The sequence below is a fragment of the Sparus aurata genome, chromosome 18 (genome assembly GCF_900880675.1).
Source record: "Sparus aurata chromosome 18, fSpaAur1.1, whole genome shotgun sequence".
NCBI classification, from domain to species: Eukaryota; Metazoa; Chordata; class Actinopteri; order Spariformes; family Sparidae; genus Sparus; species Sparus aurata.
The window spans coordinates 27,704,895-27,721,624 of record NC_044204.1 but is presented as its reverse complement, the minus strand read 5'-3'; the positions used below and the strand labels follow the sequence as shown (position 1 = coordinate 27,721,624).

Here is a 16,730-nt window from a genome sequence, read left to right as displayed (position 1 = left end):
TCTCTGTCGGTGATTAAAGTGATCAGAGCCTGTTTAAATGTACAGCCTGTAAATCCTCTAAGGCAACCTCCAGCCTCTTGTGTTTGTTATTCCTTAATACTTTAACACCTAGAACTAAATTTCCAGGCAGTGGTTCTCCCTTCTTCAGAGCCAGCTGCATTTAAATAACTTTTGTTATTTTTAGGTTTTTGAAAGTAAAACTGTACAATAGTTAATAAAGAGATACTACAAAATAAGCATAATTATGTGTAAGATAATCTCTGTCTTCTTTATTTTACATCCTGATTAATATCTTGCAGCTGCTTATAGGAGTCCTTACCCTGGGGCTGTAAACCACTGAGGGTTTGGACAGAATAATGCAAACAGCTGCACATTCTATATCAATCCATTACAATCCAACCCTTGGTCATACTTAGGAAGGACAAAAATATGACTTATATTTAAAAAGATATTGGATTTATTGCAGGGCTTATTCATTGCATTGCATTGCATTGCATTAGACTGTACACGTGTTCCCAGCACTTCTACGTTGCATTGGTTGGAAATCAATCCAGGACAAATGTGTGCACTTCACTGACTGGAGCTCGGCGATGACGTGTCCGCGCCTGAGAGGATGAATATTCATGCGAAGTTCACATAAATCCCCCCTTTAACCTTAATCTGATAACGAGATAACGTCCTATTTAAGACAGAAAATGTAACACAATATAGTAAGTGTCGTAATCGGGATGATTTAAATCACATGTTCAGGTTTAAAGAGATTTTTTTTCTGAAATTGTTTCGCACGGTTGAGAATCTTACTTTTTAACGATCTTTGTTGCGGAGTGAAATGGGCGGAGTCAAACGGGAACATAGTCAAGATGGCCGCCTTCACTGAGAGGTAAGACAAAGCAGGTCCGCAGTTTCATTGTGAATTTTTATCATTTGTTTGATTTATTATCAGTGTGTGAGAGGCCAGAGATTATCGCTGTGGGTACACACTTTGTTGGCGTTTAGGCAAAGTGACTGTTTCAGGCTTTAATGGCCGCAACGGAAAATCATTATGGAAAAATCGAGATCACCCCCCAATTGAATTAACGGCTTGACAGGCTCCCTGTTCCGTTACCGCTGTCAGCAAGGTTAGCTCGATATCCTCCCTATCCCAAGACGTGATAAACGATACTAGTATTGTCAAACAAACAAGAATAAGTCCGTCTGTAAAATACCAATACGTTATTATTCTTAAATTAATCATGTGTGCCCATTTTTCTCCCGTATTTGACCAGATTTCCGATTGGATGCTAGCTAACTTTAGCCCACATTAGCTAGCTGATACGGTAGCTTGTTAATGCCGTCTCCTGGCGTCAGTTCAAGAACATCACATCACACAGCTTTGACAGGACTATGAAGGCCAGAAATAAGTCCTTACATGTCCGCTCTGATATGAAAAACTGGTTAATATATGAACGCTGTGTGGCTGCAGCAGGATGAGGAAACGGGAAATGGGTTGAGCTGCCTGTGACATTTTCTGGTGCTGGGGACATATTATATCACCACGGAGAGATCAAAGTCCGTGTGTGTCGGTATAAGTTTAACTCCTGTATACATGCTGTAGGTTGGCATGGGTTCTCGTTGGTGATTACTCAACCAAATGCGTGTCAATGAACTGGGGAGGTGATCGGTCTTCACCATCTTAAACTTTGGTTGTCTCCTCGGTTTTCCCTGTAGGATGGCGTCTGTCTTGCTGCTCTGGCTGGCCGTGTGCCTCAGTGGGACATGGGCTGTGGACAAGGGCAACTTCAAGACCTGTGACCAGAGTGCCTTCTGCAAGTAAGTTCGCAACAGAAACAGATGGAGAAAAAAATACATTTATTTCGTCTCAAGGTCCCATTCTATGCACATTTTCAGGTTCATATTTTTGGGTACCCACTAAATTTGTTTTACTTGCTTCAGGGCTAAAGCAAACACATTATTCTTGTCATACCGTCCATTGCTGCAGGACATTTATTCACCCTTTGTCTCAGTGGTTCGTTTAAGCTACTGTCTCTTTAAGGCCCTCACCTTCAAAAGTCCAGTCTGCTCTGATTGGTCAGCTCTCACAGGCCTGAGCAAGACCCGCCCAATGTGTTTCTGCCCCAGCTCTCAAATAAACAGCTTCTGAGTTTGCCTGTGTGCATTCCTTGTTGAACTGAGTGTTTTGAGTCGTGCACAGTATTTAAATAGCAGCTAGACCTCTTTTTTATAGTAAAGTATATTTCTACAATATGGGACCTTTTTTTTTTATTTAGTGTTGGCCAAAGAAAAGCATTCAGATACTGATATATCACTGATATCCACTCTTGTTATTAAACGTTCAACAGGCGTCAGCGAGCTCTGAAACCAGGGGAGTCTCCCTATCGAGCGCTGCTCGAGACCATGGAGCTGACCAACACCAGACTCACCTTACAGCTCATCAATGACAACAACAAGGTAAATCACACATAGAGAACTAACTCCTTATTAACACTACGTTTTTATGATTATAGCCATATGATAAGTCTGTTCCCACATCGGCGTCTCTGCTTCATACAAATTCAGTGAACATATGCCTTTGTGAAAGCCCAAGTTAACAGCTTCCCTTCTTTGTGGTATCAAAATCAAATACCTAATATGGCAAACAAACTGGAATGCTAAAAAAATCCTAGCCCTTGGCTGAACCCATGTACCGGCTGCCATGTTTGGGATCATAGTGAAATTCCTATGTACTCTCCTTTGCTTCTCCTCATCCCTCTCTCACCCCTCTTTCTGTGTTCGCCTCTCAGGTGCGTCTGCTGCTCGAGCTCTACCGTCTCCAGGGAAACATAACAAGGGTGAAGATTAACGAGCTGAAACCCCTGAAGCCGCGCTATGAGGTCCCAGATGTGCTCATCAGGGAGCCACCTACTGAGCCGTAAGTCTCCCAAGGGTGCTAAGTAATAGTGTGGAGGTGGTGGGCGGCTGGGTGTAAGTTTTGATATGTCAAACTTAAAAGGCAAAAGGAACTCTTTTCTGTGTGCAGTCCTACCAGTTGTGTGTGTCAGTTTTAGAGCAGCAACGGTTTGATTATTTGCCAACTATTGATAATTGATTCATCAAGTTTAAAGTAAAGGTTATCTGATTCCAGCTTCATACGTGTGAATATTTTCACATATTTCCCTTTTTGACAGTAAACTGAATATCATTGGGTTGTAAACAAAACTAGATGTTTGAGGACATCAATCTTCATCTTTGAAAAAGATCCAAACTACATTTGGATAGAAAAAAAAACTCCCCCAAAATTGTTGTTGTAGGGATAAAGCAGAATTTCTGGATGCCACTCTCGCTGATATGGCCACTTCTTATCAAGAATATGTCTGATGGGAGTGAAAAAATAAGGAGAAACCACGTTAAATGGGTGGAAATCATGGGTAGTGCGGCAACCGGCTCTTTATCCACTTGTCTTCTCATGCAGTGATTTACTTGGCTGAACAGTGTGTTGGACACGCTGCAGCAACAAGCACAACATGGGCTCGCCAACGGCCATGCTGTTGGCCTACAGTTGATGTGTCAGGGTCCTCGGGAGGGTGCAGGCGTAAAATAAAGAGAACACCTGTACTTTTCCTTCTGCAGTCGGTCAGAATATCTGCTGTGACAAAGACGTGTTGTGTAAAATATGTCTCAAACAAAACAGATCCAAATTGGGAAAAGAAAAATTGGCATTTTTTACTGTAGGTCAAGGAACAAGACAAGGCTACAGTGACACAGAGGAGCCCATCCATTTAAAAAGATAATTGCTTTCTCCCTTCATCTCTCAGAAATGCTGTCGGTTTACCTTATTACATTCTTGTAAAGCCGAACTAAACAGTTTGAAATGAGATTCTAAGTTTGGAGCAGATAGTGAGTATATAATTATTCTGTTTTTCTAATCAAATCCTCTCTTTAACCTCCTCTCCTCTTCCTGTCCCTCGGCCCCAGCCTGTCTCTCTTGTCTCAGGACGAGAACGGAGTTGTGCTGTCCCTGGGGGCGGAGTCTCAGAGGGTCATCGTCAGCGCCCGGCCATTCCGGCTGGACATCATGGAAGGGCGAGACGTGTTGATGTCGCTGAACTCTCGCGGCCTGCTGGCCTTCGAGCACCTGAGGATGCGCAAGGACACGTGAGAAGCCGCGCATGCACACACATTTCCAAATGCCAGCCGTCTCTTTTAATCCACGTCCTCACTCAGTGGATGATTTTCTATTTTTGTTCCCATGAAATGGTTTGTTTTTGAGTATTGTCTCTGACTCGTTGTTCTGTCCTCTTCTCCCCTATCATCCTAGTTTCTCCTATAAAGTAACTAGCACAGTGGCTAGCGTGTGGGATAATATCAAGAGGGTATTCTCTAGGTAAAGACCCTTAAGATTTGTAAGTGTGTATTCTGTTCCTTGTGCTAATGCTGCCAATAGTGTCAAAAAGTGTAGGGACTCCCATCACACCAAACACCCTGAAATAAATGTGACTGAGAGTGAGAGAGGGGCGTGGATGAGTGTGTGTGCATGTCTGTATTTTAATTCGAACCAGAATTAAGGGGTCAGTCCAGCCCCTTGTTATCATCCTCATGTTTTCAAAGGATCATTTGAGCCACTTAGGTGTTGATTTTTTTTGTCTTATTTCATGAAACAAAGAAAAAATCATCCTGATCGTAAAAAAACATACAACCCAATGATCTAGGGTCTGCTGTGCCTACCAGTGATTTAACTGTGCACCACTGTTCTGTCCGATCAGCGTCTGATTTACTAAATCATCGCCGTAGAGCAGATCTAACACTGTAGCTGCATGACTGACTGTTTCTTGACCAGTTACGTTAGCTGAAATGATTCGTCAAGCTTGCTCAGTTTTCGTTCAGAGCTAACTGCGGTAGATGAAAAATGATGCTAGTCGCAGAAGCTGCATCAACCCAAAGCTTTTCTGTCCTCACACACACGTAGTCTGCCTCCCACCAGCTAGTTTGTGTCTAATTTTCAGATCAAGAAGCCCCGTTCCCAAACCAGACAGCAACATCTCTCTTTGTGGTTATGCTTTAGTTTGCGTTCCAGTTTTCGAGGTAATAATTCTCTAAATTGGGACATTTTCTGCTGACCGTTCTGTCATTACTGCGGAAAAACAGGTTCTGTAGAAGCCCTCCATGTCGTTGTTGTGTATGTGTGTGTGGTGTATTGTGACCGTCCCACACTGATTTATGAAGTGTAGCTGGAATTTGAGATGGAGGGCGGCTAAATTAATGAGTAGAGTTGGTGAGTGAAACTGTACAATAACAAATCATCATCATTTTGAGACAAAACTGAAACGTTTCCTGGGGAAAGTATGAGCCATTTGTGTCCATGTGTGGGACAAGAACACTGTTTGAGTGTCAGTAATGGTCGTTACAGTAACATTTCAAGCAAAAACGTCAAACACATCCTTATTCAAGCTTCTTAAATGTGAGTAGTTGCTGCATTTATTGTTTGAGAGGATGCTCCCTACCCGTCTTTCATATTGTGGTGCTAAACTAAAGTCATATGTTCCAACGGTTGAATACCCAGCGGTGTGAAGGCAACACACACAAATCTTCAGGACAGATTTGACATATCTCAGTCTTACCAATTTCTTCTAGCTGTGTCAACCAACATGTTAAGGCTTATGTTATCAGAGCTGCTATGATAGTATATAAGTCGTCTTTTTTTTTTTTGAATCGTGGATATAAGAAAGACTTTGATGTCACTTTGGGCTCTGGGAAATTGTGAAGAGTATTTTTATTTTTTTTTTTCTTTATCATGAAATTTTGTCAAGATTAAGCATATTAATTGATAGTGACAATAATTGCTAGTTGCAGTTCAGTAGGGTTCTTTAAAAAATAAAATAAAATCTGACCAAAAGCCTCCAAGGTAAAGCAAAATGTCACAATGCTACCCCGTTCCTATTATACCATTTCAGCCCCTTGAAGATCTCTTACTCAAACACCTACCAGTTGATGTCAGCTAAGTCCCAGAGGGCTCAGGGCTTAAGGATTTAGTGAAGACATTGGGATTTGGCCCCTCTGTCACCCGTTTCGCATCTCTGCTTTGAGCTAACTTTGAACAGCAATAGCTGATCTTCTTCATTGCTGGTTTGTTGGTAAAGTAGACGCCAGGATGTGGATCTTTGCACAGTTTTTATCCCTCGTCTGAAGTTTATGATCGTGAGTCTGTCCCAAGAATCCTGCAACACCGAACATGTGACGCAGTAGCCTTGTTTTTCCGCTTTAATATGAATACAGCATAACAAGCTTTTCAAAAACCCATGTTGGCACTGCTGCCTCTTGCATGTGCATCGCCTGCTGCGAATCATGAGCCAAACTTTTGGCGGTTGAAGGCTTGTTTGAGTGGGTCTTTGGTGCAATGCCATGGCCACGATTACATCATGTAATATGGGGAATCCACTGGGTAGCACTTGATTCTGTAAGTTCGCGTGTTGCAGCCTCAAGAGGTCCTGTCCCGTAATGCCTAGCTTTAAATAGCCACAAGGTAGGGAGTTGCTCAGTCCCCTTTGTCATTAAAGTAATTTAGGACCATGTAGTGTATTTGTTGTCATTTGAGTCAGGGGGCATCCACCAACCTCCCTGTTTGTACGTCCTTTTCCTTTTTATCATAGTTTAACTATATTCCCCACATTTTGTTACACGTCATAAGATAGCATGCCTTTGCCAAGGTGACATTTCTTTCTTTTCCCCGTGTCCCCTTCCCCTTTCGGTTCTTTTTCCCATGGAAGCAGTCAGGCAGACCCAGAGGGCGAGAAGAAAGAGGAGGCTGATCCAGCAAACCAGGCCGAGGTACAACACTCTGAAACGCACTTTCCCTTTCCTCTCTTTATTTAACATTTCTGTACTCAGGCTTATTCTTCTTTTGTAAATGATGTCTGTTCCCCCTGTTTGCCTGCCAGACAGCAAAGGAAGAGGAAGAGAAAGTCGAAGACGGGATGTGGGAGGAATCGTTTAAATCGCATGCCGATAGTAAACCTAGTGGTAAGTCATATTTGCGTATATATTCTGTCACTGTTCATTTTAACTGAACTGTGTTTTTAATCTTGTGTGTAACCTGGTATTTTCTCTCCATCTTCCTACTCCTCTAACTGATCATGGGTTTCTCTCTCCTCACAGGTCCCTCTGCTGTTAGTTTAGATTTTTCGTTGCCGGGGGTTGAGCACGTCTACGGCATCCCAGAACACGCAGACACCCTCAGACTCAAAACAACAGAGTGAGTGTCAACAACAAGTTGTATCTCGCATACAAAATGAAGATATTTGAGGGGTTCTGTTACATAGAGTGTAGTCTTCATTGAGTCAAGCCTAAGTAAGTGTCCTTCTGTTTCAGTAATGGTGATCCGTATCGGCTCTACAACCTGGATGTCTTCCAGTACGAGCTTTACAACCCCATGGCCCTTTACGGCGCTGTCCCTGTCATGTTGGCCCACAACGCCCAGCGGACCACAGGCATCTTCTGGCTCAATGCTGCTGAGACCTGGGTGGATATCAGCTCCAACACAGCTGGAAAGGTACGTCTCTTCTTCTTCCACCTTTTGCACCTTGAACTGTTTTTGTCACAAATAGCCAGCCCAGTCCGTCACTCACATACTTTTCTCTCTCTCCCCAGACTGTGTTTGGGAAAATGCTGGATTACGTGCAGGGCTCCAGTGAGACGCCGCAGACGGATGTGCGTTGGATTTCTGAAAGCGGCATCATCGATGTCTTCATTATGCTTGGACCAACACCCAAAGACATCTTCTCTCAGTATGCCTCCCTCACAGGTAGGACGATGGACAACTACCCATTCATATGAAAATACAATGCTTTCTTTCCCATGTTTTTTCCAGGACAAACCTTCCATTAGCACTTTTGGCTTTTGTTGCTTGTTTGTCTGTGAAGGAGATCAGAGAGAAAGATGTTGCTTTTTTTTTAAGTCTCTGTGTTCATCACTTTGTACTTTGGTAGCCTCTACCTGAATCTTGGTGGTTTGTATCCTAACATTCTCTTCCTTTCATCGTGTCCGCTTTCAGCTATACTACAAGAAATCTTGTTAAGTTGCTGCTGGCGAAAACCCAACATTTGGATTTTGCTTCTTTATGATTAAAGCTCTTATTTAAATAACTACTACTACTTTTATTGTGAAGAATTTATAGGAAATGAAAAATGTTTATCAGGTTTCTTAAGTTATTCTTCAATAATACTGCACCAACGAGTATTTACAGCCACTTTTGACCGCAATTCAGAACAAGTGCATCATTGGCTAAAGAGACACCTTCAAGCAGGTAGCCCTGTTGTAGTCAAAATACAAATCCCTGCAGTGTTGGGCTGTCGTGACGAGTGAAGCATAGTGAAGCCGAGCCAGCATGTGTATGGAAAAGCCCCATTAGAGGCTTATCAATTTAAGCGTTTTTCTTTCACTTATATTAAGGTTGTAATTATGAACTGAATTCGGAGAGAACTCTGGTCATTCAGATATTAAACACAAAGGCATTTGCTCAGTTTTTAACAAGTCCTAACAATTAAAATCTCTAACTAGGATGCTAAAGTCAAGATAAAGTTTTACTACCAACTTATAGAAGTATCAGTACCTTTCTTAAAGCTTTTCTCCTCATGTCGTCCATCAGGCACCCAGTCTTTCCCTCCCCTCTCTGCTCTGGCCTACCACCAGTGCCGCTGGAACTACAACGACCAGAAGGACGTGCAGGAGGTGGATGCAGGCTTTGACGAGCACGACATCCCCTATGACTTCATCTGGCTCGACATCGAGCACACGGACGGGAAGCGCTACTTCACCTGGGATCCACACAAGTTTGCATCCCCGAAGGAGATGCTGCAGGGTCTGGTGGAGAAGAAACGCAAGGTAGAGATGACAAATATTCCTTCGCCACCCTCATGTTAGGATCCACAATATAGTTTACTTTTTACTAATTTTAGTTTTGTTGTTTTTACAGATGGTTGCCATTGTGGACCCTCATATTAAAGTAGACAGCAACTACAAGATCCACAATGAAATCCGCTCTAAGGGTTTCTATATCAAGAATAAAGATGGGGGAGACTACGAGGGCTGGTGTTGGCCTGGTAAGAGACGACTGACACCTCAACATCAATGTATCTCTAAATATACTTTATAAATTGGATCTTCGATGAGGAGAAGTTGTTTCTCGGTGTGCAGAGGTCTTCATTCCAACAAGGAACACTTCTCTTACTTCCCTTTCGCTTCGCATCTTTTTCAGGAAGCGCTGGCTATCCAGATTTCACCCGTGCAGACATGAGGGCCTGGTGGGCCAGCATGTTCGCCTACGATCAGTATGAGGTGAGTCTTAAGCAGTGATGGAATGTATCTACATTCACTCAAGAACTGTGTTTAAGTACAATTTTGAAATACTTGTACTTTACCTGAGTATTTTCCTTTTTCTGGAACTTTATACTTCCACTCCACTACATTTTGGAGGCAAATATCTTTTACTGCACTACATTGATTCAAAAACTTCAGTTACTAGTAACTTTACAGATTACATGCTGCATCAGTACATATAGTATGTTTTGACTCAGGAGCTGCCCACTACAGTTAAAGTTTGCTGCTATTAGCTACTGACTTTCTTCTCCGCCGAGGTTTAATGAATCAGTTCATGAGTTTAAAATGGCAGTTTTTTCGTAATGTAATTAGTCCGTCCTTGAGACTGATATCCACAATCCCTGTCTGCTCTCCAGGGTTCCATGGAGAACCTCTATACGTGGAACGACATGAATGAGCCGTCAGTCTTTAATGGGCCAGAGGTTACCATGCACAAGGATGCCATGCACGGAGCCTGGGAGCACCGTGACGTCCACAACCTGTATGGCTTCTATGTGGTGAGTGCACACAGGTCGTCTGTTTCTTTGTGGGAATGAACCAAAGCTTTCTGTTCAATATTTTGATTTCAGACTTTGTTGTTTTTCTGGTGTGGTTGAGTATTTATGTGTACACCAAGCAGAAACCATTAGAATACAAATTATGAAATATTAGCAATATAAAATGTGGCCGCAGCCCTTCAACATAATATTAGTTAAGTAATCTTGCAGAAATAATCTAATGAATCTGATGATTTGCATAAAAATCCCCCCCACTGCTTCAATGATTATCCTGTGTGCAACCTGCAGCAAATGGCCACGGCGGAGGGTTTGATCCAGAGGTCAGGAGGAGTCGAGCGACCTTTTGTCCTGACCAGAGCCTTCTTTGCTGGGTCACAGCGCTACGGTAAGACCTTTTTTAGTTCTTCAATGAAACTTGGATTAGACAAGAATAGAGGTAGAACTTGTATTAATCCCTAATGGAAATTCTCAAAAAAAATGTTCAGTACAACAAGTAACAAGTAGGTTTTTATGAGGATAAATGGTGTAGAATATTAAATTTTAGTGAAAGATACAAAATACAAAGTGTGTAAGGAGTAAATGCAGAAACCTTTGTTATCTTAGTGCAGGACCAAGTGTGTTGAAGTGCGTATGTGTCTTTAGGTGCTGTGTGGACCGGCGATAACGCTGCTGAGTGGGACCATCTGAAAATCTCCATCCCCATGTGTCTGAGCCTAGGCCTGGTTGGAATCTCTTTCTGTGGTGGTGAGTGTGATCAGTATACTGTTAACTGCTAATTTCTCCTTTTTGTTTTATATAAAGTTTATTGTTGTTGTTGTTGTTTTTATTATAATAACTCAAACTACAAAACATTTAGAGAACTGTAACTGAAAATATGTCACATTGATGAGGAGGTCAGGTGTTTATGCCAATGCACCTACATTAATTGAAGCTAATTTTGTACAAATATCAAATTCTCCTCCGGTTCTGGCCAAAAGTTCCAAGAATGGCAGATCTCAAGATGATGTTGTTTCTGGCTGTTTTGTTTACATCAGGCTCTGAAAGCCCTTATCTGACTCTGACTCCTAACACTGACCTCGTCTGTCTCACAGCTGATGTCGGTGGATTCTTCAAGTCTCCCAGCACTGAGCTGCTTGTGCGTTGGTACCAGACGGGCGCTTACCAGCCGTTCTTCAGGGCCCACGCTCACCTGGACACACCCCGCCGCGAGCCCTGGCTGTTCGGTCCTGAAAACACAGCGCTGATCCGTGAAGCGGTGCGCCAGCGCTACACCCTCCTGCCCTACTGGTACCAGCAGTTCTACCAAGCACACCAGACTGGAGAGCCCATCATGAGGTGAGGACTGGACGGGAAACACCGAATCTGTTTGTTTCTCTTTCATGTTGTCTTTTTCTGTGTTGAGTGGGGATGGGAGAATATAAGGTCTTACTACAGATCATTATAAAATAAATCAGAGGGAGAATTGTGAATATCCTCACATTTACCCCGTTTACATTAGTCGAAAACCTCCCTTACACCGACTAACATCTGGCTTTTGTGTGCAAGGTGAATGTTAATTAACAGGATTTATTCACAGATCAAGTAAGCATGCAGTAGGCTCAGCTGTGATACCAACACAACATGCTTCAATGTATTATTTATGCAGCAACTTAATTAAGTTTAAGTGGTTGAATCTTGTGTTTATGCTCTGTTCTTTCAGTGTAATAATGTCATGTAATTACTCATTACTGCAGTAATACATAAGCAAACACTGCCTTAAACAGAGAGAATGTAGCCAAAATTTAGCCAAATGTCCCGAATCTGATAATGATTATGAATCATATTCCAATGCAGCTGACATTTGTATCTCTGTTGCAGACCACTGTGGGTGGAGTATCCTCAGGATCCTGCTACTTTTGCTATCGATGACGAGTTCTTGATTGGTGAGACACAGAACATTAAAACTCCAATGTGCTTTGTTCCAAGAGATCTGTTTGTGATTTTTAGATAAGAATCTACTTAAAAACCTCAATGTCTAATGTTCAAACTAGCCTTATCGAATTAATTGAATACACAATCTCTGCAGCTGAGTTCTCCAAATCTGTTGCACTGCAGTTATTGTTGTGAAACAATGATGACATGTGTTGGGTGTGGATCACGTCTGTTTTTCGCGGGAACAGCCGAGTTACAAGCGGACAAACTAGAATGAAAACTTGAATATCAGGCATCAGAGAGGCAGACGTGATTCCAAACAATTATTAGACTCGCTGACATGACTCAACTGTGCTGCAGGGAGAGACTTGTTGGTGCACCCGGTTACTGAGGAGGGAGCCAGGGGAGTCACCGCCTACCTGCCTGGCAAAGACGAGGTAAGAGGAGGCAGTTACTCATCTTTCAGCACCTACTGCGTCAGTAACATGACTGCACACTCAGGAGTTCTTTGTCTTGATGAAACCTTTTCTTATCTGGTGTGTGTTTGTGTGTTCCTCAGCTTTGGTTTGACGTCCACACGTTCCAGAAGCACAATGGAGCCCAGAACCTTTACATTCCTGTCACCATGAGCTCTGTAAGACACTAAAATGCCCGATGATGACTTTACCTACAATCACAATCTTCGATAGTCCGAAGTGTTCAACAGTCTTTCATAGTTTATATTTTTCCTCTTGTTTTAATATGGAGCTCTCTCTTTCTTTCAGATCCCTGTGTTCCAGCGCGGCGGCTCCATTATTCCCAGGAAGCTACGAGTTCGCAGGTCTTCCACCTGCATGGAGCACGATCCCTACACTCTATATGTGGCTCTTAACCCCCAGGTAACTCAGTTGTACAAACCATTGTGATAGCTACAAGAGCCACCTGTCACCCACTGCTATTCTGACACGCAAAGTTCTGACCTTTTCACTTTTTTTGTCTGACAGAGAACTGCAGAGGGCGAGCTCTACATAGATGATGGCCACACCTTCAACTATGAAAAGAAGGAGTTCATCCTGAGGAAGCTTTCCTTCACCAAAAACATCCTCTCCTCTGTGTGAGTGATGAATTATCTCTGTCTCAGTGCAGAAAACCTGCCATAGTGTTACTGTATATTTTTGATATTGTAAAACCTCTGAATATTAAATCCATGTCTCTTCCTGGTCCACAGTAACATGGCTCCGGATGCCCAGTTTTCTACCCGCTCCTGGATCGAACGCATTATCATACTGGGAGCCAGTAAGCCCAGCAAGGTTACCCTTAAGACTGCTGGTGAGTGACATGACAACATCTTCCCCATGTTAATTCCCATAGGTTGATATATTTTTAGCCATAGACTGAATGCTGCTCGGTAGGTTTGAGCTGAAAAGTTCAATATTTGTAATGAAATATTTTTCACAATATCCAATATAGAACAGCTGTAAAGGCATCTTCAGGCTTTTATTTTGAAAAGAAAATGCATGCAGAGGAGGAGGCAACGTGCATTGACATTTGTGAGGCAACTACTGGTTAGTTAGTTCATTGTAGGGGCCTGCACACAGCACTTTAACATACAGACATGCTAAGAAGAATGCCAATTATATTTCAGGTTTTAAGCTTGATAAAATGTTGACCTCAGTGTCCATCACCACGCCTCACTGGCTTTGCTGGACTCCAGACTGATCTATCACAACATTCACACACATGGATGTGATATACATATAAGTCACCATATAGTAACACTCCTTTTTTCACTATGTTATTTGAATATTTTAAACATTTGTGGCAGAAAGCACTGCACTTCCTTATTTTAAAGAACAGCTGCGTTTTCTTTGAGTTGAAACAGATTTCAGTAGAGTGGAACAATCTTCACATTAACCTTAAACCGAGTTCATGTGAACCAAGTTTTCGAAACAGTTTTGGCAAATCGTTTTTAATCTTCTCTTTTTACAGTGATTAAAGCAGCGTGGAAGTGTATCCGTGCCTCTTTTGTGCTAAATGAAATAATGTTCATACAGGTCAAAGACAAAGTAGAGCTCGATGATTCATTACTCATGAATATCATCACGGCTTCTCATGTTACTTTATTTTTAGCTGTTCTTGTACGAACATGTCAACTGCTGCTAGATCACACTTCCTCGAGTTATAACACTTAATGTGTTTTTAAATGAAGCTATTTTGTGTGTACCACTAAACTTTGTGCACACTTGAGCCCCTCTAGAGAGGTTTGGAGAAGTTCAAGTGTGAATGTTTGTGAGAAAATGTCTTTGAATTTGTGGTTAGGGTAACGGCTACTAATCAGCAGACAGCAAACTTAGCCGAGGGATACATTTTCGGCGGCGGCCTCTTTGAAAACAAGAAACACGGGCTCATATAGCCGACACAACTGCACTTACACATTTTTTTTTTTTCCTGATTCTTGTCCAAGATGAGATTGACACTCTTTTCTCTCTCACTTCCTCTAACTCTCTCTCCTCTTCTGTCCTGCAGGTGGTCAGGAGAGCCAGGTAGAGTTTGAATTCGACGCCTCAATGTCCGTGTTGACGCTCCGCAAGCCCGGCATGAACGCAGGGGTAGACTGGTCTGTGACGCTTCAGTAACCATGGAGACGGGAGACAATGAGGAGGAGCAGGAGGAGAAAATGACTGAACTGGACTGAACAGAGGGCGAGAAAGAAGCGCTGATACCTACGACTAACTAAAGCAAAGACAACAGGATAGCCACCGTGGGGGAATAAAAGAACATAAACGCATCAAAACACACACACATGCATAATCCCATGTAGACCTATTAGTCGAACTGAGCCACCTAACGTCTCTGTCATGTCCCTCTTGTGTTCAGTCACGCTGTAAAAACCTAACAAGAATGGTTACTGCTAGATAGATAATTATGTTCGTCAGGTTCTTCAGATAGATGGCAACTGAGCAACTCGAATCATGTCATTGTAATGAATCCGTGGGGTTGAGAAGAAAACATTCAGACACACTTTTTTGTTTTGTTTTTTTAATCGTCCATCCTGTCTCCCTCCGAAGAAAGATCACTGTGATTTGAAATGAAGGTTCACATTCTGAGCACACGCTCCACCTGCTGGTGATTCCCTCAATCTGTTTCTGATTTAAAAAAAAAGAAAATAATAAAAAAAAAAACATTCCTTCCCCTATATTAGCAAAAGCACTTAAATCAGCTAAGAGCTCGACCGTCTTTACTTCTGCCACATTTGATTATATTTGGGGAGAGTTTGCCAACAATCAATACAACCTGAAGCTCTGCCACAAAATGTAAAGAAATCGCCATGGCACGTTAATTCTTTAGCCTCTCCCAGAGAACGTCAGTGATGAGTTTGATTCCTTAACATCGTTTCACAGTGGGAGCGATCAGGTTGGTTAAACTGCTGCACCGAGAGGGGATTTTCAGCTGTTCTTTGGAAGAAACTTGGCAACCGGGGGAATCGCTTCAGGGGACTAAACCACTGGTGTTTGTGGATCATCCTGTCGATGTGCGTTCTTTCTTTTATCGAGTCCTTTTTCTCAGCGTTGTTTACTAGATTATTTTTAATGCACTTGAGGAAGAGTGACAACTTACAAGATGTTTAGATTTTCATGTGTTTATTAGATGTCGGGACTGTCGAGAATTTCCAGAGTGACATTTGGAGCTTAACGAACAGTTCGGATTGAAGTCTTGAAAGGTGTTTCACTAGCAGATATCTATTTGTGCTGTTTTTGTACAAAAGTAAATCCTAATCGACGCCGAACAGTCTGAACTTTCAAATGATTCTCTGGAGACTCTGGAGTCCTGACAAGTCAAATCATCGGGCCTTTTAGGAGTTTTGATGTTCTATGAGTTTGTCTTGATTGTTTTTATGATTATAAATGTACATGTTGCTTCAGTTTTGTTGGTGATGGCTTGAATTGGTGGAAAACGGAAGTGAAGGAAAAAGACTTCAGCTGTCAAAGTTGTCAGATGTACTACTACAAGATGAGACCAAGTGAAAATAAAGTTGACCAAATGTGAGAGAAGTGTTTGGTTTTGATTTAATTACGTTTAGATTTACTTCTTTACTACATTTCTGTCATTAATGAGACGTCTGTTGTCTGTATTCATATTTCAGTCTGTGTCTGTTACACATTATCCAAAAACAAGTGTCATTAACACTTAATGAGCCCACATTTGCAAACAGGAACCAAAAAAATAAGATGTAGTAAATACACACCTCACACACTAACTATAGCCAGCTCTGCTTAGTTACATTAAGTGGTGGAAGAGACAATATAACTTTCACAAGGTGATTAGCAACAATGTATGTCTGTCCCCTTCATCTACAAACCAAAACTTTCAAGGTGCAGTTTAATGATCAGGTCGGGAAGTCACATTTTAACCACAGAAACTCAGTTTTTCTTAATCTGTATTTGAACATTAACTTCTGAGATATTAACTATTAATATAAATACAGAGTGGGTACAGTGTTGTGTTCTCTAGACATTTGTCACAATCATTCCTCAGGAGTAAATATCTTATCAGGGCCTTTCTTTATCTTTAAACAAGCAGAAATACTTATTAAATTTGACTTTGTGGGTGCGCCCATGGTTTCTGAAAAGGAATCTGAAAAGGTTTCACTTTGAAGTCTTTTGTTGTTTGTTGTTCAAAAGATATAAATAATTGCATTTGGACAAATGCTGTATTTGTATGACTTCGTTTTAGTAACTTTTTATTATAAGGTTGAGATATTATTGAAACCCATTATTGCCAAATTGATGAAAATATAGCCATGATTTAAAAAAACAAAATTGTCATTGTAAGTCATAATTATGAGATTAAAAAAGCCAAAGTGTATCTCATAATTTCAACTAGTTATGCCATACTTATGATTTCTAATCAAATCACGGTTGATCTCAACGTTTCAACCTTTAATCTAAAATTCATGACTTTTCATGGCATAATTTTTTTTGGCTGGTATTCATG

At 41.7% G+C, this 16,730-nt stretch overlaps 1 protein-coding gene across 6 annotated transcripts; it reads left to right on the top strand.

Moving 5' to 3' along the window:
• Window positions 1–675: 675 nt before the first annotated feature.
• On the top strand, window positions 676–15,782 carry ganabb (glucosidase II alpha subunit b). Of its 6 annotated transcripts, XR_003981453.1 has the most exons (26): window positions 676–880; window positions 1,708–1,809; window positions 2,340–2,448; window positions 2,781–2,908; window positions 3,952–4,131; window positions 4,295–4,360; window positions 6,741–6,801; window positions 6,912–6,993; window positions 7,129–7,225; window positions 7,342–7,522; window positions 7,621–7,774; window positions 8,618–8,853; window positions 8,945–9,071; window positions 9,227–9,306; window positions 9,705–9,845; window positions 10,134–10,230; window positions 10,488–10,589; window positions 10,937–11,180; window positions 11,703–11,767; window positions 12,117–12,193; window positions 12,316–12,390; window positions 12,521–12,634; window positions 12,740–12,849; window positions 12,964–13,064; window positions 14,262–14,491; window positions 14,525–15,782. XR_003981453.1 is itself a non-coding variant. In XM_030396516.1 (25 exons), exons 1-25 carry the CDS (start codon window positions 861–863, stop codon window positions 14,369–14,371), a joined length of 2,856 nt encoding a protein of 951 aa, XP_030252376.1. In that variant the 5' UTR covers window positions 676–860; the 3' UTR covers window positions 14,372–15,782. The 6 variants fall into 6 exon arrangements, 5 of the variants coding, with proteins under 5 accessions (XP_030252376.1, XP_030252375.1, XP_030252377.1 ...); XM_030396516.1 differs by having other exon boundaries at window positions 6,744–6,801; window positions 14,262–15,782; XM_030396515.1 differs by having other exon boundaries at window positions 14,262–15,782.
• Window positions 15,783–16,730: the final 948 nt, after the last annotated feature.

Coding starts and splice junctions, on each gene's coding strand:
- ganabb (XM_030396515.1), top strand. CDS start 861: ATGGCCGCCTTCACTGAGAG. Junction 881..1,707: donor ATGGCCGCCTTCACTGAGAG/GTAAGACAAAGC, acceptor TTTTCCCTGTAG/GATGGCGTCTGTCTTGCTGC. Junction 7,523..7,620: donor GCTCCAACACAGCTGGAAAG/GTACGTCTCTTC, acceptor CTCTCTCCCCAG/ACTGTGTTTGGGAAAATGCT.